We start from the raw sequence: 21,943 nt of genomic DNA, 5'->3' as shown, positions 1-21,943 counted from the left end.
AATATCAGCTGCACAAATGCTTGCCTCTATGTTTTTGCACTGGTCAATTACAACAGTCTGGCACTGTGATAACAGAGCAGCAAAACATACAGTGCAGTTACACCAACCACATCCTCCTGGATATTGTGCTCGCCTGATGTTAATGGCATAAATACTTGGCTCTCTGGGGACGGAAACAACATTACTCTTCGCTCGGAACAGGCATATGTAAATGCCTTGGACCTCGTGTTCTGTGTGCAGATAACTAGCTAAACTATATTCAGTGTTAAGCCACCAGAAACACTGGGATTAGACAACATCTGGGTGTAAAATTTACAACACAGAAACATTAGTTAATATAATGGGGCTCCATGAGTTCATTTCATGGACAGAGGCACACTGGGGTATTTGAAACAGTCAAACTAATCTGAAACTGCATATCTTTGTCTTTATATTGTAAATTGCTAAAGTAAAAGGTTTAGCAGGCACGTTACAATGAGAGAAAAGCCAAACACCCACTCACCCTGTAAGCCCCAAAGGTAGCAAAAGCCCCAGCTTAATAAGGAAAGCTTGAAACATCATCTGTCCTTTCCATTAAAACTGAGACGCATCATTGTGGTCACAAGCTCTCCTGAACTTGTAGTTTTGCTGCCATAACTCACTATACATGACAACAAGCTGTTGATGTGGGAGGGCTGATCAGGTCAGTTATAGCTACAGCGGTGGCAGCCCATTTGGAAACCTCAACACTGGATGACTAATAATGCCCTGAGAAGTGGTTCTTCAAACATGTCTTTTAACTCGAGACATTCTCACTCCAGCTGACTTGGCTGTTAGTCTGGGAAAGTCAAAGAAAGCAACACCTGTTTCTGCGTCTAGCAGGCAAAACAGTTTTTGAACTTTGTCAGACCGTTTTATATTTCTTCATAAATGTGACCGAAAACATCATCGTTTTTTCACACAACACCTAAAAGCCAAAGAAAGAAGGAATACAATTAATGAAATGACATAAAAATATTACTCAGTCATTTATCTGTTAAGGAAAATGACCCAGTATTACACATCTCTGTGGAAAAGTATAAGAAACTCTAGTTTTAGCATTCAATTTTACGGTAGATGGGAATTTTTAATTGGTGGGAGAACAGTCAGGTGGGAGTGGGCGCTATGGTGAATGAACTGGGCTTTGAGGAAGTTGAATCATAGCACAAACACAGGAGATCGCTAAGGACTTCAGGAAAAAAAAAATTGTCAATGGTTCGCCAGGATGGAAAAGGTTACACAACGTTCTCTGAAGAGTGTGGAATCCACTGATCGGCAGTCAGACAACATGTGTACAAATGAAGGGAATTCCAGGGCATCGTTACCCTTCACAGGCATGATCAACCATGCCAAGAGTGATGTGGGAGATCATACAGAAATCCCTGGTGGCTTCTAAGTTGCTAAAAGTCTCTCTTGCAAGAGGTCATCAATGCAGCATCAATGAGGAAGACAAACCAATGAGGAAACCAAAGCTCTCCAAACACAACACTGCTCCCTACTTGCAATTCACTAATGATAATTAAGACACCCCAGAAGGCTGTCCTGTATAAAAGATAGCATTTTTGGTTTAAATGAGAAGCCTCAGGTTTGGTAAAAAGGAAACACCGCACTGCAGCACAACAACCTTATTCTATCTGTGAAACAAAGAGGGATGGGGTTTGATTTGGGCCTGTTTACTGGATCTGGGCCAGGATGGCTCACCATCATTGATGGAGCAATTATTTCTCAGAAGAAAGTGGGTCATGCAGCGATGTGATGCTTAGCAACAAAATAGTTAAAAAAGATGAAAATGATGCCTTGGAAAAGCAAAGTCAAAGTCCTGACCTTAATCCAACAGTTCATGGGAGAAAAAAAACAATGATGTTTTGCACATTAGATGTGGCTAATGTTGCTCAAAGCGGTGTTCAGGACTGATCGGGAGAAAGGTTTAGCTGCAGTTATGAAAGAAATTGAAAGCAAGTCTTCATGCTTCAAGATATTTTACATTTCAGCAATAAGGAATTCAACCCAGAACTCAGTGGTTCAAAACTGGCCATAGGTGCCAATGTAGGATAAGATCTGGGAACAGCGAAAGAAATATGATTCATATCATTTTCACACTCAAACAGTTCAGTGAGCCCTGAGGTCCCGTGAACAGGGACACCGTTATCATGGAAGACAGCAATCCCATTAAGTCTCAACATAAGATAAAGGCAGTCAGAACAACTGTGCATTGAACTGCAGTGATACCTCTTTTTAAGGAAACAAGTAGACATGTAGCAAAAAGCTGCCAACAGCATAACAGAGGCAATGTATGGTCAAACATTCAGGATTTACCTCTTTGATAATACAAGCTGTTTAAAACATGGTAAACCCTTTGTTAACTCAGAATTAGCACCCAGAAATAACATCAGCATAAGTATGTAGAAAAAAAACGCACTGTGCATGACATGATGTGTATGGAGCAGATGGCAAATTACACAGTGTTTGGATTGGCAGGCTACACTATCGATACTTTTCCATAAAAACCACACCAAAAATAAAACTTTTTATTCCTTATATTTGAAAGCTTTAGGTAAAGACAGCCTACTTGGAGCTTGCGGTTCACTTGGGGTAAAGCAAAAAATAAATGGGGGTTGAAGGAGAGATGGAAAGGCATATGAATTGGGGGACTGGGGAAGGAGGTGACAAATGAGGAGATGAATAGATATAGACACGGATGGTGGGAAAGAGTGTGGAGACGAGAACAGAGGATATGAGAGAGAAAGTGAGCTATGATGTGATGAAGATATGACACACAAGGATACTCAAATCTTTCCAGGCTTGGTCAACTGACTAAGGAACATCTTATTCAACATTAAAGTGCAATAACACAACATGGGGTTCCAAAGAAAGACAACTTCTATTGCATAAGACAATCTGGGGTAAAAGTTAAACTGGGATGACTCATTTCTTTCAGGAAAGACATTGTTGATACAAGTTGGCAGCTTACCTGGTAATATCTCCTGGTGCCGTAGCACAGACAGAGCTTGGCTATTACTTACTCAACTGTGGACAATGGGTTTATTTTCATGGCTACGATTTATTACACAGTTCAAGGGAACTCCCAAACTGGGTTGTTAAGATGAAAATCTTTCATGAACACTTATGTATAAAAGCACATTTAGGTTAAGTGCAGTCACACATAGGCACATTTAGCAAAGTAGAGCCGAATGCCTACATCCATACAGATGTAAATCCAGACGTTTACCATGCACAGCCAGGTGAACAAGTGGAAATAAATACACACGCATGCACATAGTCGCACGCACAGAGTGTGTAGCAAAGCATTTCCTCCCGTCTCACCATGCGTCATTTACAGCCCGGTTGACCGCAGCATCCTGATGTTAAAGCCAGCAGCAGCAGCAGCCAACACTTTCAATAATCAGCCTAATTGGGAGTGGTTTTAATGAGGGGGAATCCCTTTCTTTCTCCATCGCTAACTCTGTTCTTGCTTTCATGCTGAATAATAGTCAGAAGCACATTTCTTCAGCCTGTTCCCATCCTTGCCTTTGCTCTTTATGACCATATTACCACTATGTAGGTTTGTCTCCAGAGACAGCAGACAGCCCAAAGACATTACGCAGCCGGACTGTGAAATTCTGCCATAAGACGGAGGTAACATCTTTCAATACTGGTGAGATGATTCCATTCGCACCAGAACCTCTCGCCACAAGAACAGTTTCTTCCCCTCTGCTGTTGGACACATGAACAATAACCACATGATTGTCCCCGCCACTAACACATGACCCTACGCTGTGTCACTGCATCATTTCATGTTTGGCACTGATCACCACCTGCACTCATGTATATATCTTTCTACGTAGCACTTATAATTCTTATTCTCATGTATATATCTCATGTATATCTCATGCACATATCTTTCTTTCTACATAGCACTTTAATTCTTATTGTCTGCACTGAAGCACCGCAGCAATTTCCTAATGTTGTAAACCTCAACATCTGGCAATAAACCCATTCTGATTCTGATTCTGATGATTTGAAATATGGGCTTTGTATAGCATATATGCAATATATTTATAAATGATGAGTATCAAACACAGACAAAACCAAACAGTGACACATTGGGCAAAGAAAAAGACCAAGAGGAGAAGAGAGAAGTAAGAACTTGATTAATAAGGAAGTAAATATAGGTGCACAGGCAGCTGTTTGGACTGTCTTGATCTAAGACAGGGCTGGTAAGAGAGGTGATCAATAAGGCCAGTGGACAGATGTCAGTGAATCACCTCTGCCCGATGTACACATACAGTACATCGTGGTTACAAATAGGGGAAAACAAATTAAGAAGTTGAGTAATACTTTTTTCCTTCACATCTAAAATAATATGCCATCTGGTTATTTATTAATTTTGAATAAATAAACCATTGAGCCCTAATTAACTATACACATAGCACTGGTTTTTATATATCCCCTTAGGTGACTGCTAGAAACACCAGAGCTGTAAAACAGCTGTAACAAGTGAGGAACAAATACACAGCTATAGTCCATGGATGCATGTGCATGAATAACTGTGTAATTGTGTTAAATTATTAGAATGGAGTCAAGATAATAAACAAAGCCCATTGAGAATTAATTTGGATTTCTGTACCTTACACACACACACACACACACACACACACACACACACACACATCTACTGCAGGCAAATGCACAACCTCTGACACTTGAGGAACCAAGTGGGTGGTGGGGAAAAGGTTGGGTAGAAATCTTCCTGAAGTGAAATACATCTCTGGCAAACATTAGATAGATTAGATAGGATCGGAGACTGATTTACCATGTTGGTTTCTCCCTGGCAGCCGTTATCTGACCACTGCCTGGCTGATTTATACTCAGCGACGTGCTGGTATCAATTAGAAGAAACCTAAAGGAGTCATTACATAACCAGGAGAGGCCCCTGAAGACCTTCTGGGATGGTAAGAGTAATAGGAGTAATATACTGTCACTCACCACAGAAATACACTACTCACTCACCACAAGACCACTATAGGACACTAGAGGAAACTGGTTTTGTAGCAGGGGACGCTATCGGCCAAAATAGCTCAGTGCAAAAAGCTGCACATCAGCCAAGCCATTACAAATAGAGTAAATATGGGTTCAATGAGAGCTGCAAGGCGTAAGCAGATTGTGTATGCAAGATATGCATTTATTCCAACACTAAATGTAATTTCTCATATGAACGCTACATATGAAGCTAAGTCTATGTGCTACACAGAATGTTTTTTTCCCCTAAAAGTGGAATTTTTATTACATGATATTCTTTTAGCCAGCCTAAGGCTGGGTTCTGACAAATTATCAGGTTTTAAGCTGACTTTGAGAAATCTTTTTCAAACAGCTTCGGGCTCCGTATGGATGCTTTCAAATGTAACTCAATAAGAAATGCCTCTTTTTCTTTGGCTACTCCAATGGTATGTATCCATGTGTGTGTGTGTGTGTGTGTGTGTGTGTGTGTGTGTGTGTGTGTGTTGTTTGGATATGAACAAAAGTAGAACAATTAAAAAAAAAAAAGAGTTGTGTGGCAAACTAATGGCGAGTAATAAAAGATATAAAGCAACAACTGTATGAATAGTAATTTACCTTATTCATGAAGATGTGCACTTGCTTTCTCTTACAGTCACTTAGTCTATCTTTCTCTATAATCGAAAAATGTAAAATGTACTAACAGCTGGGCACTGTTTTGACAGAGTATACATAAAAAAAAACCACTCCTAGAAAGTACTACAAAAGAGCTTTTTAAGAGAGTAACGGTACTTTCTTACTAGGATTTATTAGGAAAGTACTTTTTCTCTCTAGAAAGCTAGAGGAGCTTGTTTTGAACCAAACATTTTGTACAGTCCCTGTTGGAAGATTTCAAAGTTTTGATGGTTGTAAAATACTTTTACCTGTAGAAAAGTGCAAGTATCAACAAGTGTGTACAAAAGCAGGCACATTAGATGATAAGCCGGTGGACTCAGAAATCATGGTTTTAATGATGACTGAGTCTTATTAAACTCATATCACCTAAATATCGACCTTTTACATTTAATGTCAATAACAATGTAAGATCAGCATCAGGCAGAAATGTGAGGTAAATACCTGAACAGACCGGACCCCTCTTCCTCACGTCTTCTCTGTGACATAGTATTTCTGTTATTAATGTGCTGAAAATAATTTATTAGTATAGCGAGCGTGCCAAATCACAGCAGATAAATATAAATCTTTTCTTGGCTTGGCTTAACTCAGCTGCTCTTTCCTGACCACTGAAGCAGAAATAATGTGATAGATGGAAGAGAGTGGCTTTCTTTCAGCAGAGTAAACAAACTGACATGATCATAATTCAAAGATTGGCCAAAGAAACAAAATAAAACTTGAACTGAAAGATAAAGACAGGACATAAAAAAACAAAGGGTAGCTTTCGCTTTGTTTCACAATAAGAATTTTTCATTTGCAAGTGCGCTGGAGTAAAACACAGGGAAGAAGAAGCTGGAGGTCCACACAAGAAAGGGATTGAGAGCAAAACTTAGCCTGTATGCGCAAAAATAAAGCACGCTATAGGAACAGGGTCTATGGACGTGTGGGTGTGTGCATTCTTAGGAAATCAGGGGCACTCTATGAGCAGTCAGAGAGCTGAGAGATTAGGGAGGGTCTTGTTTCATGGACCCCAAGACATCTGTTCTCTCTCTTTTGCACACCTCCTTTCTTTCTTTCATTGAACTACAAATGCCCCCCTACCTTGGGGAGTGGTGATTCGTGGATGGAGGGAGGAATGCGGGGCTTCCACTTGCTTTTCATTAACACAGGATCTGGTAACACACCTCACTGTCAACCTAATCCCCTCTCTCTCCATCTTGTCCCCTGGCAGAGAGGGGGTTGCCAAGACCAGGTACAGAGCCCCAGATGTTGCATGGATGATGAAGACAGGGTAGGATAAGGTGAGCACAATGACAAATATTGGGGAGATCTTGCACTGGACACAGTGTGGCCTCCCTGTCCTCTCTTATATATGTCTACATGTGCCTTATGCCTCTCTCTTATGGCCTTATGTGCCACCTATCTTCTCAGTGAGTATTTCTCCTTTTCCCAGTCACAATCCATTTCCAACAAGCTCTTTTCTCAACTCCCTTGTTCCTGATTTAATTAATCTGCTTTAACTTTATTCTCCCTCTATTACTTTATCTTCCACACCCCTTGCTTCTCTTCTTTCGCAACTTCTCCCTCCCACTTCCTCCCTCTCCCGTTTCTCCTTACACACACAGGCCTCAACGTGAGGTCTGCTCAGGATTTGCTCCATCAGTCTTAGCCTGCCACTGAGGACCAGCACAGCAACAACAGCAGCAACAGTAGTAATACATACTGTAGAAGCAGTCGCACTACATTCTCCTGTCTTACATCTCTCATGTTCAGCTACTCCCAGGGGGGTCATTCCTGCTGACTTATTGTGGCAGCTCAAAGGCTCAACCTTACAGAATGGGAATCCCAACCTTTATCTTTGGAAAATTCCAAGGTATTCGCTTTCCAAGGCACAGAGTAGGCCAGAGTGGTGAGTGATGGAGGCAGTGCAGCTAAGGCTAAAAGTCAGCAGATACATCTAATGTCACTAGTGATCAGTCTGTGTAATTGGAGACAGTTTGTCTCCTTTCAGTGGCAACAAATCTGGAAACGCTATGTGAAGAAACCCATGGGGAAAAAAGCCGTGTGTGTTGTGATCTATAAGTGTGCTTAAGTTGTCAAGTAAACAAAAAGAAAAATCCGCATGCAACGGGGTGAGATAAACATGTTATTCAGTTTGCTTTAATGTCTTACCCCATATAAACAAGAGGCTCTTTACAAGCATTTAGTGCCACGTAAACTTCCCAAGTCTTACTCAAATCATGGCTCAGCATGTGCTCTGAGAAAAGGCGCTGAAATGAAATATCAGTCTTTAATGAGATCTGTACAGAGGATCTAAGATGTCTCAGGTATTTCACAAAGCACTCAGATATGATGTAAGAGGAGTTGAGTAAAACGTCTGCCATACATGATGACAGCATTAGTTTTATGGCAGTTGTTATAATGTCTTGTTCGGAACAGACACGCATGAGGTTATGTTTTTCGAGGCGTAACAACAACCAGTATTTCAAGACGTTTAGAGCCAAACTGAGGATGAATAACCCAGTGGATGTCAATAAACACCAGTGGTCCTGATCCCCATATTTTTTATTTGCATCAAGTCAGGCTCTAATGGCTTGCTTTCACTGTGCTGGTAATTGTGGAGAAAACAATACCCATGAAAAGTCAGTTCACGGCAAATCAATCTGTACTTCCTGTGTTTACAGTAAACAAATCAAAGAACTATTATGAACGGATCTCTTGAAACGTATTACTGAGTGCAAAAGAAAGAGTAATAACTATAAATAGTAGAGTCATTCAAAAGCACAGTGAGTGGGACGGGATTAGCTTTCATACTAGCGCTATTGTCTCTAAACTGCTTTTTTTCCCACTGCCTTGCACACACAGTTTCAACTGTGTTTATCAAAGTCAACACATCAAAGATGGATGAAAGCTGAAAGCTGGTGAAAATCAGTTCAGGGCAGCACTGCTGAGTATTGTGTCACCGTGCAGTTATGCAGATTCGAGTAAACAAAGTGCAAATTGTTTGAGGTTTTAATTAACATTTTTGACAATCATTTTATCTGAAGTAACCCTATATAACAACATCTGTAAAACAGATGCAGGCACTTAGGGAGCCTTGTTTCAGCTTGTCCTCGTTCTTCTGCAGCCCCAGTAAACAGAGGACGTGCCGCTCAGGGCACAGAGGTAAAAAAAACATCTACCTGAATGATAATGAGAAAGTCTTCCTCCTCATCTCCAGCACGTCGCATGCCATCTCCTCCCCCCTAATCCCTCCCCACCACCACCTATTTTATCCTTCTGTTTCCATCTACTGTCCAAATTAGAAGACGTGCCAAGAAACAGCAAAAGTGAAAAACAAACTAAAAATCCCTCATCATCTGTTATAGTGCGCCGGCTCACACCCAGCTGCACAAAGAAATTGGAAGCTCTTTAATTTACATTAGCATTAGCGGTTCTGATTGTCATAATGGAAACACTGTGAAGCCTCCTGGATAATAGTCAGTGTTGATGAAGGCAGGGTTTGGTTCTAGCACAAAAACAAACATCTTGCCCTCAAACACATTCATACATAACTGCGTGAAAAAAACTGTCTCTCTCATGTCCAAATGCACACATACCCACGTAATCAAATACACCCAGTCCTACAACTTTAGACCCAAGACTAACACAAACATCTCACTTCACAGTTTACTGTCAAACCCTGTTGTTGGCAGATGAGGACTTTGCTAGCACATGTAAAAAACAACAATATTCCAAATAATAATAGAAGCAACAGTGCGATCTGATTCCCAGTGTTCATCACTGGGAGTAAATGACTGAATGTAAAACCTTCCAAACAGGCAAAGACATCATACAACAAGCATGGAAAGAAAATACTTTCACTATTGGTATGCAGTGACATAGTGATCAATAGATATACAGAAGCTACAACTCATAAAGAGGCACACACTCACCAAAACAATGGTTTAGGCTTTTGCTGTTGAATTAAACATATTGCAGAGTAAACATATTGCATTTCAGGCATATTTTTTAATTTGAAGGAATAAAAAAATGTAATCGAGGTGAGCACATGAATGAACAATCTGTTCTATACTACATTTTGTATAGGATATCTGGAGCACTTTGCAACAGTACTGTATTTTCAAGGTGCCTGGATTCATTGCTCTCTTGGCCCAAATGCTGAGTTCGGGTACTAGACAAATGACACGCCACAGAAAAGCATGTACATTTAGAGTCTTAAATTTTGGTTACTTCTGCCAAACAGGGTGAAGTCATGACAGATGTTTCCAACATAGCTCCACCTGTTTCAAGAATTTCCTTGAAGCAAGTAGCCATATCTTGAAATATAGCAGAATGAAATGGATCACATCACGAGTTTGATGTTTTTCAGTTTTCACAAAAAGAACATGTAACAATGAGTCATTTAAGGTCCAAGCCCATTTTTAGCAATCTGCAAAATAATGACTCACGGTTCTGTTTTCCTACTTAACTTCCATGTTCACAATGTAAACTGTTCTTAGGCAATACCATTAAACTGTTATCCATTAGCTTTCCTTCAAACATCAATCGCTATCCCACTAAGAGAAGCACCTTATAGTGTCATCAATCACAGAAGCTCCATTACCATCAAGTCTGTCTGAAACAGACCAATCACTTCAAGGACACAGGATTCGCCAACTCCCTTTCTAATAGCCTCTGGCCCCAAACCAGACATTCTTGTTTTCTTCCTGTAAGATCACTAGAGCTCCTCAGCAGTCTTGGACAAGGATTATTAATTTAACTGTTCACAGGCGCTACTGTCAATCTAGTCCCTAATTGTGGGTTTTTTGGCTTCAGGATTTGTTTTTTTTATGCTGTAATTATATTTTCCTTACAAAAATAAATTTGCTTCTTGAATTGTTGCAGGTAGTACATCCGGTGAGCTTATGTTTGTGTAGCTGTTTCGCTAGCTGTCAAAGTTGAGCAGTAGTGCTTCTGACTACTGGTAGATCCTCTCAGGGAAAAGCCACTCTCACTAAGGTTAGGGACTTCACGCGGGTTGACCATCTTAGGGAAAAGTTCCCGTCACCTCTACATCGCCTGTATGGGTGTCAAATATGCACCATCGCTAACAGATTCCATCTCTTGTGAGCATTACCATGTAATGATAGGAAGAACCCTGTAGCGCTGTTTGCAAGTGTCGGTAGCCTCAAAAGCAAATTGCTGCTTTTCCAGTACTGTGGCAAAGCCCAGTGACAAACCAAACTCAGCTGACACTAGCTGGGTGGACATGTTCGAAGACGCAGAGGCCAAATTTCTTTGTCTTTCCAAACAGCTCCTCGACTCCAGAGAGGAACGCAGAGAAGAAGTTGAGCTTGTTGATTGATCCCCTCAGAGACAATAGCGACGAGGATGAGGAGGATTCTATTCTCCCTCTGCCCAGTGATCTATCACCTTAACATCATCACCACTTAAACCATCAATTCACATTCACATCAAGGAGCCATCCTTCCCAAGTAAAATGGCATGTTTGAAAGCCTCCATGTACTAATATGGTCACCCTGATCCCAGCTTATTAGGTTGAATTGTTTCAGGACATAAGCCTCCCACTGGATGACTACAACTTGGGAGAAGATATGTGTTGTTATTGAGCTTATTCTCTAGGTTTCTGGGTTTCAATGTAGGACTATGGCTGTATCATAGGCCTGGCCATAGTAGGAGAGAAATCACTGTAGTTCAATCTCTCCAGCCTGCTTGACAAGCAAGTCAATATGGATTCCCCATATGAGCTTTCACGTGCTAAGGAGTAGTTTAGGAGAGGCAGTAACCACTGTGCAGGGTAGTGACTTGAGGAAGAAGCACGGTGATGCTTTTGACCTTTGCCTTCCCCACAAAGTCCCACTGTAAGAACCACTGCCGGCCTTCCTGGTCTTCACAACGACAGAGTGCAATGTAGATTTCAACAATGTAGGCTTCAGGGGGCTGGAAAGTAGTGTCCAGTCCCCTGAGGAGCAAGTGTCCTACTGGCCACAGACACAAGAGTATTACAGTTAAACATCTTTCACTGGCATTGTCACCACCCCTGCTGCTGCATCAAGCCATCATCCCTTCCTCTGGAGGGAAACAAATGACACACAATATATGAACTGTGGTTGCTGCCAGAAGCACAGCAGGCAGCACTCATGGAGATCCGTGCCCTGAGCACTCGATGGATTGTTTATTGTTCCTTCCTCCCCCAAAGAAGCAGCGTGAGGAAGATGCTTCGTTCTAGTCTGAGCTGTGTAACAGCTAACAATGTATTCCCCATTCATATTCAAGGAACAGCACAAGTTCCCTCATTGTTTCCTGTTTATTCACCTCCCTTCAACAGTTTGTGGGATCAGTTCAGAGAGAGAGGTGTGTGGTTCAAAACAAAAAATCACTTTGAAAGATTTTTCAAAATCCTAGAAGTCATTAGTCCGCCTTAGACAACTTAGTGAAGCTTTCATGGTCATGTTGAAATGCGCTTCCCATCATAAGATACCTTGCTTGGATATTAGAGAAAACATTACATGTACATTCACTGCTGGTCCCTGTTAAGTTGACCTGTAATAATCCCCCCCCCAATAAAACAGGTTTACTCACCTTCTATCCTAGACCCTGGCTTCATGTTCAGACTTCCTGCCATGGCAGACACTGATACTGTCATGCTGGGCCTCATTGGATGAGTGTCAGTCTCCATAACCACTAAAATCTGGGCAGTCCGAAGAGAAACCTTGTGAAAGGTGAGTGCCAGCGCCCCAACACTGCTGGCTTTACCCAGGGCTGAGGCCTGATGCTGTTTGTCTGCACGAGGAGGAAAGGCCCTGTGAAGTGTCTTTGCAGGGGAAGAATGAGGGGTGGAGGAAGCAGACGGTGGTTTACTTGAGCTGTCCCATGTATAGTTTGGTAGGATTTTATTCTGGTAAGCTTTGGCCTGCTCCAGCTTTGCCAAAGTGGGACTGATTTTCAAGGGACGTGATAGCTCCATGTTCAGTTCAGCTGTGGAGAGAAAAAAAAGCAGATGACAGACAACAAAGCAAAAAAAACAAAACAAAATTAAAGAGTGTTAGTCAATCTGTGCTGTTAGCAAACTTTACAAACAACAACGCCCTCTGTGGACATGTGCTTGTGCACATCCTGACTTATATTTATGAAGTGCTGAGTGATACAGAAAACTGGGCTGGAAGCAGAGAGAGCAAAGTGTTTGAGCAGGTAATAAAAACACAACTTATTAGTCAGAAAAAACAAAAATACATCCTGATGGAAACAGACTAACTAGATCTCTATGGGAATCTGTTTTGTTTGCATATAGACACACACACACACACACACACACACATATATATGTATATGTGTTTATATATATATATTTATAATATAGTAACAATTTAGAATTATCCAATTGTAGAGCAGGGCCTCTTAAACTATGTCAAAATGGGAACTAAAATTGAATAAATTCACTGTTGGCTGTGGTCTTTGGTCTTTAAAACCTGCTGTTGAAATTTGGAAAAACATAAATGGGATAAAATCCATTTGGGGGCTTTAAGACAAGGCAGGCTTCATCAATGTCCCACTGAGCAGATTTTCAGCTATCTGACCGACCCATGGGATACTAAATGGTGCTGTGTCTCATAAATCAAACTTCTCTCTTCTTCTAATCACTCAACTTTGCATGCAAACTGTTAAAAGGACAGCTGGGTCCAGTCTCAATCTCTTTCTTCTCCTCGTCTTAGATGGACACATATGCACGCACAAATTCCTGATTGTCTCGTTGTAACATCCTAATGTGACACTGCGGAATAGCAGAAGAGAATGTTTTCTCCGTGCCAGCCGCGTAAATCTGAGACCACTCTCTCCTGTTCAATCTCTCTCTCACTCTCTGGTGCTCTGCAGCCTTCAAACACTTGACTGGAATATACAGAGACACATGAATTAACTCAATGCCGTTTTACACCACTTCCATTATCCCATTTTTCCACTTGCTCATGATGATGGGAGAGGGAAGCAACCCCCCCCCACAAAAAAAAACCCCAAACCAAAACTAGTGCAGCTGTTTTTCATGGTCTCATCAAGAGCCCAGTGTTTACAGCCTCTTAAGGGTTTTAGGCCCCCTGTCTACCTCCTCTCCAGGTAAGAGCACTAAATGACATGAGCGGGAACACTGCCAAGAGTGAAAGGCCAAAACACACACACACAGACTGAATCTGCCTTCGGGATACTTTCTCTTTTAATTCAGCGGAAGTAAAGCACATGGTCAAATGGAAGGATAACTGCAGAGACGAGCTGGAGGAAGGATAGGTGGAATTTGCTGTGCAATGTAGCTTATCATTTCCACTTGACTTATCACCAGGAAACTTTACAGTGGTGAAATAAATAGCTGTATGCAGCTGTTCATCCAGGTTCCTCTGTTCCCCTTCCCATGTTACTTCACCAATCCATTTTCTCCCCGTCTGTTTCATGTAAGCCATCTTTCTGCTTCTTCTCTCTTGCTCAGTCATTTCTATCTTTTACTCTTCCTCCACCCACAACCTAATCAACCCATCCCTGTAATCAAGTAAAGATGTCCCTGATCAACCAGCCAGAGCTAGTGCCATGGCCTGGCTCCCGGCACATGGAGACCTGGTACTCATTATCATTGTACTCACTCCAAAGTTCCTTTCTACACCCTACCGGTCCTATCCCCCCACCAACGGCAGATCTGAAGTGATGGCAAGGTATTTCTATTTTTTTCACTAATCTGAAACTCACCAAATCAAACTGAGTAGTGCAAGTCGATACGGCTAACTATAACCCAGACTTTTTAGACTGGAACTCATGGTTATAGTTATCCTCTTGCATGTAAGGCCCATGTCTGAAATAAGGTACTAACCTTTTAAATAACGATGATGAATAAAATATTCCACTAAACTGTGCATTAACTGTATATACTTTTAAAGAAAAGTTAGATTTTAAAGAAGAGTGAATAAATTCCCTCCTGCTCGTAACCAGGATGTCATAATGTATGAATATTTATTGTTAAATATTAAATGTCCATTTCTATATTTAAGTATTCCTTAAGGAATAGTGGGAAAAAGAGTAAGTTTCCTCCTTTTTATAGTGTGAAATGATTACAGGCCACTGCTGTCTATCGGGGTTTAGTACTGTGAAGAGACAGCCACAGCATCTGTACAGCCTCCAGTGTTTTTTTGCAGAAGTTTATCAAATTTCCACATATCGAACAAAACGTGTTTTTTTTTCTTTTCTAGAGCTGATCATCTGTGAGAAACAGAGACAGATGTAGGAACATGTGATTTCACTAGGCAAAGATGACATAAAAAGAGGAAACTTTAACCTCAAGAGGGAAAGAAAGGCTTTTAGGTTTTACAGACTGAAGTGTAAATTCTGTATTTATGGATTAAGATGTGACATCCGATAAAGCCTTCCCTCAACCATATATACTGTAAAGTGAAGGAAAAACATAAATGTCACTCTTATTTTAAACTGCCAGCAGCGTGCCAGCAGGGGCCATGGGTGACTGGGATTTTTTTTTTAAGGCAAGAAATATAAATATTGAAAGAAATGTGGTGAAAAAAAGTACATTAACAGCAATGAGATTCACATATACGAATGATTTAGCTGAAAACACTGATGTTTGCCCTGAATGTAACAAATATTTTAAACTGGCGACTGTCAGTAGAAGGCTTGTGCAAAGAGCAAACGTCCAGCCTGAAGGCTGAAAGGTGGTGCTCGCATACTTTTAAATAACAGGCCTTAATGTGAACAGGCTGCAGGGACTCACAGACTGGCCCTTCTCAGGTGTCAGCCTCTATTAGCACTGGAGAAAGTGGAAGATCAAGGTCTAACAGAGGTATACACACAGGCACAAACACACACACCCCTCTGCAAAGTAGTGTGGGAGATCAAATACGTTTTACTACCCAGGTTACTGTGGCTTTTTGGCGAGGTCACGTGTGATGCTGTCCCCACTTTGAACCTGGCGTTGGTATATGTGATTATGCGTAACTACCAGAAACATTGTTTTCATTCCCACCCCCTCCCCTCTGAATTCTCTAGCTGACTTTCATGCTTGACACTTGACAGTGGAAAGCCTGTGTCCGACACAGGTGGCAATGTGTCAAATTACGCGGGACCTGTATGTGAAGGGCATGTGTTTCTTTCTGGGTTCGAAAGTGCAAACAATATTTTGGGGGGTACCTGTTGCTTCCCAACATTACAAAAAAGTCACTCAGATGACTTGAATCAGAGAGGGTCTGGATGGTTCGGAGGGGCACACCCTTGTATACAGTAAATGACAACATTTCTACGAACTCTGGTTTGACAGAAACCAGGGACAGAGAGCAGTGTTTCCAATTTGTTCAAGCTAATCTATCACCTGCTCCTTCTTTACAGAGGAAAGGCGGATCTCGACTTCGAGTGGTAGCAGTTACGATTCTGGACATGACTAACAAAAAATGAGCAGGGAGGGAAAGTATGCGTATTTGTGTGCTCACTGGTTGCTGCTCGTGTTGGAAAAAAAAACCCCGATCCACTCAGGACTTTATCGTCTATGTCTCCGCTGGTCAAGCCTTGAACTCAAGTAGTTCTGAAAAGGCTGACGTTCTGTAAGCATCGGCATTAGTTATGTTTATGTGAGCGCGTGCATGTATTTGATGAGCAGCTGCTGAGTGGGGGTCAATGCTGAAACACCATCCAGTTTACAGTACACATGCTACAAGTGTTTCCCACTCAGCATCCTTGGGAGGGCCGCTTTGATTGGTCTTGCTGAATAAATGCTGCTGAAATTGCGAGCATATTGCTGTAAACACACAGCAAGATGTGGCCTCACGGCTGTCTTCTCTCCGTCTGTGCTGGGCTGAGATAAATTAAATGTGAAGAACTGTCAAATTAAAGTAGGGGCTGCCAAACATGATACACATAGCAGCACCCACATAGTTACAGAGACTTACACACAAATAAATCACGTGTAAAAACAACAGAAGGACAAATGAATAAAATGCTAAATGCGTTTGTTCTTCATAATCCCGTTTTCAGCTAGTCAATCCAAGTCAAGGCATTTCTTGAACTACTTAGTGATTCATTTATGAATTAGAAAATAATTTGTCAGCGTCCCGTCCAAATATTTTGTGAATAAGGGTCTTCTAGAAAAACAACCTCCGGTATTGGGATTCTTCTGCTCTGTGTAACTTCTTCCTTTTCTCCCCCGACCTTGAAGACGATAATTATCTTCCCCAGAGAGTTATCCAACTAAACAACACAAAGCTGAAAGTGTGTGTATGGATGCATGTGTCGGAGTGTGTGACTATGTGGTTGAAGGGGTGAGGAAGAACCAGTAGCATGTGTGGTCAATTCTCGAAATTTCCAGCAGAGCCTGACCCGGAGCAACCTCACACTGAGCCTGGATCCTGTCTGAGTCATGTGGTATGGTTTTGTGTGTGTGTGTGTGTGTGTGTGTGTGTGTAAAGAGAATGAATGTGAGTGATTGTGATGCAGCTAATCCTACTGAGAGAGAGAGAGATAGCTCATCTCTTTATTAGTTCAAGGGAAACACCTGACTGTAATTTCACATTATTGGCATCTCATAAGATTGGCTCAGTTTATCATGCCTCCTTACGGTTTATTACAAACTGTAGGGCCTTGACCCATTGTTGTGATCTGTACGCTCGAGTGGGATGGCCTTCGTTGTCCTCCAGGAGGTTTGCTCACTGGTGCATCTTTATTTATAAGGCCCTGCTTGGACAAATGCCCACCTACATTTGCGATCTGCTCACACGGAGAAGTACTGTTTCTTACAGCCTGCGTTCAAGCGATCTTTTATTGCTCAATGTTCCATTTGCCAGAACTGAACTGGGAAAGAGGGCTTTTACTTATGCTGCCCCTTTCACATGGAACATGATGCAAAAAGACTGGAAGATAGCAGATCTTATTTCATTAAATGCTTTTAAGTCCAGATTGAGAGAGCCAGAGAAAAATGTTTTTAAAATGTAATTGTTATTTATAATATGTATGTAACTTTGTAATTTCAACGTGTTGTCGCCTCTTGGCCAGGACTCCCTTGCAAAAGAGGTTTTTAATCTCAATGGGACTTTTCCTGGTTAAATAAAGGTTAATAAATAAATAAATCTCCACTTCAGCTGCACTCAGGCATCAGATATAACTACAGTATAATTATCATTAGAGATATAACTCTGTTCAGTGAAAAGGACAGGGCTTCTATAAATAAATCAACACTGAGCCATATACACTTTTTAATAACCAAATAAACTGAATCTATTTAATCCACCATGCACCTGAGCGATAACTGCTCCTCTTCCTTACCCTTTTCCACAGGCAGATTAAAGCATACCAATGTTGTAGGACACTCTCTTTCCACTCCTTAATGTACATACTGTGAAGTATCATTTATTACCATATACCTTAAAATCTGTTAAAACAGTTATGCAATCTGGACTAGTGCAAAGGTCTCACTCATTGGTTAGTGGTGTCACTGATGGATCTGGTTGTGTTTGCTTGTACTGTGTGATTGTTGGGGTGTACATAGAGCTGCATTGTATTGTGTTGTGGGCCTCCAGGTGGACAGAGCAGCTAAGGGCTTTCAGCTGACAGCAGGAAGTAAAGTGTGTGGGAGCAAGGGAGTGATATGCTTTGCTAAACTATTATCAATAACACCTCCAGTCCATCCTGTGCTCCCTGTATACACACACAGTATATGTTCATGATTGTATGCATGTGGAAGAAAGACGGTGTCAGTGAGTATGCATCTGCAACATCTGGCCTGGGTTCAGGGAGCTGAACTCTGGATGATGTTCTGCGCCTACACACGCTCACAGGGATAAAAAGGTTGTGCACACTGAGACTCAAAGGCCCACTCACACTTTTATTTATTGCTCTTGTATTTGTGTAGAATGTCAACCACACCCTTAGGTCAAAAACCTTAGCTTAAAGCTACTCATATGGATATCATATCAACCTAAAAATAGAGAACCAAACACAGTGACAGGCAAATTCAAAGAAGCATGAGACTACACGCTTAAACCCACAGGGGATTGTATTGTACTGTTCAAAGAAACGGACACCTGCGATATCAGTGGCTTTCTGAAGCAAACATCCATAAGGTTACTTATAATTTTCTCATCATGTGCTCACATGTGTGTTTACTCGTGTGCAGTATATAGAAAACTGGCTGTGAAATTGCTGTTTGAACTGCTGTTATAAGACTAAACACAGAAAGAAAAACAAGAACTTATGGATAAAGGTAAAGTGACTAAAATGAACCCAGAGCTGAAACTGGATTTTTGGATGGTATTATACACCAGAGGATGTTGTGCAAGTCAGTGCTAAAAATGAAGCATGTTGTTGTTTTAACTAAAATACAGCGCTGTGACAAAGTATTTAGCCCCTGATTTTTGTATATTTGTCCCACTTAAATGTTTGGGATCATCAAACAAATTTAAATCCAAGTAAATACAGAATGATGATTGCATATATTGAGGGAAAGAAGCCATCCAAACCTACCGGGACCAGTGTAAAAAACCCCCCCAAAAACTGCCCCCTTTTGTTAAATCCCACCCGCCTTTTTTGCATGAGTATACAAAAGTGTGTGCGTGTGTGCACGATTCCCACCTGGTCCATTTAAGAAATCTTTAATCTGGAGGCAGAGCAGAGGGGGAGGAATCCCCGTTTTACTGTCCACCTCTCCTGCTACTGTCTGCAGCCAAAACACATTGTAGTCCAGAGATTCTGGTAGAGTCTTTCCCGGGTCTGAACAAAACGAGGCACATAAAAACTTGAATAGAAAAATAAAAGGTCATACATGTCAACATCAGGAAGTTTCACATTTATTAGTTTGAGTGAATATGACTCATGGGAGGAGATGGAAGTCAATTTGTCCAGGATCTACAGTTTAATAACAAAATTCAAATCCATTTACCCTTTAAAAGTATCCCCAGCCATCCCCAGGAACATATTTATCTCTCTCACCTAGACACTTGTAGTCAGCAGCTACTCCTCTTAAGGACACATCAAACACAGACAGCTCCATCCTCTGTTTGCGGTGGTGACAGCTGAGAAGGGCAGAAGGTTGCATCACCTGTAGGTACAAGAGGGGTTCCAACACCTGGTCACCAGCCCCTCTTCTCCCAGGCTGCCTAACTATGGTTACACCAAGTGCTTGACGGGCTGAGGAGCGTGTCGGAGTAGGCAGGCCATCCAGGGAGAGCAGGCTGCCTCTCAGCAGTGGAGAGGCCGGCTGGGAGGTGTTGCTGTTGAGGATGTCCTCAGCAGTCAAGCCAGCAAGTGAACTCTGGGTAGCTGGAGGCAGATCTGGAGTTGGGGATGCCGAGGCTGAATGTGACTCAGACTGGAGGCTGGTCTCAGGCTGGTTGAGGGCACTCTTTCCAACCTGAATCAGATAAAAAGGAATCTATCTATCTCTATGAAATCACTGGAATTTGAGGATCTTACTTTGGGTCTGTTGACCTTATACATATCAAATTGGGCTGTTTGGTGCTGCTTATAAAAACTTGAACCAAAAAACATAATGTGCACTTTGTGTAGATGTGAGCAAGTTTAATTTATCAGCTCCAAATGCACAACACGGTTATTTGTTTGCTTTTCTATCTCGAGTGGGCTTATGTTGAACTGGTGCCCAGATGTCTTTGAGTTCCACATCTGCTTAGACTGTGGGAATGATTTATCAGCATAAATACACACACAGTATATTAATGTTATTATGTGGATAGATGAGCACTGATGGTCCATGTTGCACTATATTAAATTGAGTATATGAAATTGAATTGTTATCATTTAGACTGTATGAAACTACTTTTATCAGACACACAAAATAATTACAAATTCTATTTTCAATTAGACAACTGTACAAAATCAACCTGCTGTAAAACTCAAACATGATAACTCTTATAATAACATAATAATACTGCATTCTATTGTACATGTTTTCTATTATAATTCTAGACACGTGGATAACAAAGAGATCCAGAAACTGATGCGTGCAAGAGCTTCCATGTGACAAGCTTTTATTATTTACCTTATCCGCAGGCTGCATCTTTTCCGGTGTGCCAGGAGTATCCGACAGAGAGGGAATTGCCTTTGGAGGGCTGGAGCAAGCATAGGTCATCACAGACAGCCTACTAGCGGTGAGAAAGATGTCAAAGGGGATAAAGCTTAGGTTCTTGGTAATGGTGGACTTGTGGGAGGGTCTGGCAATGCAGTGGTGACTGGCCCCGCTTTGTTGCTCTATTTGCACAATACGGATGCGAGCGCTGTCGCTGCCGAAGCCGCTGTCCTGTCCAGTCCCACTGTGCCGCGATGAAGAGTCAGCGCCCGCTACGGGGTCTCGACCACCTCGCGTCTGCTCATGCCGACGCAGCTGTATATAAAAACATTGAAGGGAAAGCCATGTTGACACAGATGCATATGTTCTTGGCAAAAAAAAAAAGTGCAAAGGTTATTAGCATTAGCAGGACGAGAATAGGAGGGAAAAAGAAAGGAAAAAAAGCTTTTGTGTTTTGTGTTTCTGACCAAAGCACAACAAGGTTTGCAGAAAATTAAGGCGATTAAAAGATTAGTAAAACAGCAGTGCACCATCACTGATGCACTTCCTAAAAAACTGTTGAAAAAGACCAAAATGCTATTTTTCAAAAGTGTAAAATCCATCACTAGAATGAATGCAAACCAACTGAACTGGATAAGCAGAGGAGGATGGATGGATTAATGGATGTACTAGTACCCCCACCCTTGTAAGGGCGGACCTGTTGTTCACTGACATGCAAAGAAAGAAAACCATAAAAGTCTAGGTAATGTATCTTAGCTTTATCATGTTTGCTTTTTGTAAATTGATAACAGCTACCAGCAGCTAACGTAAGCAGTATGGCTACTAACCTGTGCAAGCCATGAAATTATAAGGTAAAGAGTGTAAATACACAATAATAATTACCACTTTATGATAAAAAATTATGGTTTAAAAAAGAGAAGTCTGTTTGCAATAAAAGACATGACCTTATCTCAAACCAAAGCAAGCTGGTGTGTTAGCATCACCATGGAGATAAGGGAAGCAAATGAAACTGGAGAACATTTGCTGTTTTGTTTTTTTTAATCTATAAATCAGTTTCTTGTGTTGGTCCTGGCTTTATGAGAGAACACAAATCAAATAACTCATTTGATTGAATCCATGGACAAATTGACCAAAGAAGGGAAGCATCGTACAGCCACAGAGACATTAAAGGCATGCTCTGGGACTTTTTACTGTGGTCTAAAAATCATTTTGCACTTCTTACAATAT

General features: G+C 41.3%; 1 protein-coding gene and 1 long non-coding RNA gene across 5 annotated transcripts in view; one reads left to right on the top strand and one right to left on the bottom strand.

Moving 5' to 3' along the window:
- The window catches only part of vps13b (vacuolar protein sorting 13 homolog B), a 297,078-nt gene that overhangs the window by 65,677 nt on the left and 209,458 nt on the right, over positions 1-21,943 (bottom strand). For all 4 annotated transcript variants that reach the window (XM_082550699.1, XM_082550697.1, XM_082550698.1 and 1 more), the window contains 4 exons: positions 20,690-21,031; positions 19,624-20,044; positions 19,267-19,404; positions 12,250-12,645 (listed from right to left, as the gene is read on the bottom strand). In XM_082550699.1, coding sequence (XP_082406825.1) covers positions 12,250-12,645; positions 19,267-19,404; positions 19,624-20,044; positions 20,690-21,031 — 1,297 coding nt within the window. The remainder of the gene's footprint in view (positions 1-12,249; positions 12,646-19,266; positions 19,405-19,623; positions 20,045-20,689; positions 21,032-21,943) is intronic.
- Positions 4,857-21,943, top strand: part of LOC309716726 — a 32,304-nt gene continuing 15,217 nt past the window's right edge. The window contains exons 1-3 of the long non-coding RNA XR_014279504.1: positions 4,857-4,970; positions 6,896-6,965; positions 20,701-20,798. This is a non-coding gene — a long non-coding RNA (uncharacterized lncRNA). The remainder of the gene's footprint in view (positions 4,971-6,895; positions 6,966-20,700; positions 20,799-21,943) is intronic.

This window comes from Aulonocara stuartgranti (assembly GCF_965226115.1).
Source record: "Aulonocara stuartgranti genome assembly, chromosome: 11".
Classification (NCBI taxonomy): Eukaryota; Metazoa; Chordata; class Actinopteri; order Cichliformes; family Cichlidae; genus Aulonocara; species Aulonocara stuartgranti.
Note: the sequence above shows the minus strand (reverse complement) of the source record. Positions and strands in the feature narration are given on the sequence as shown.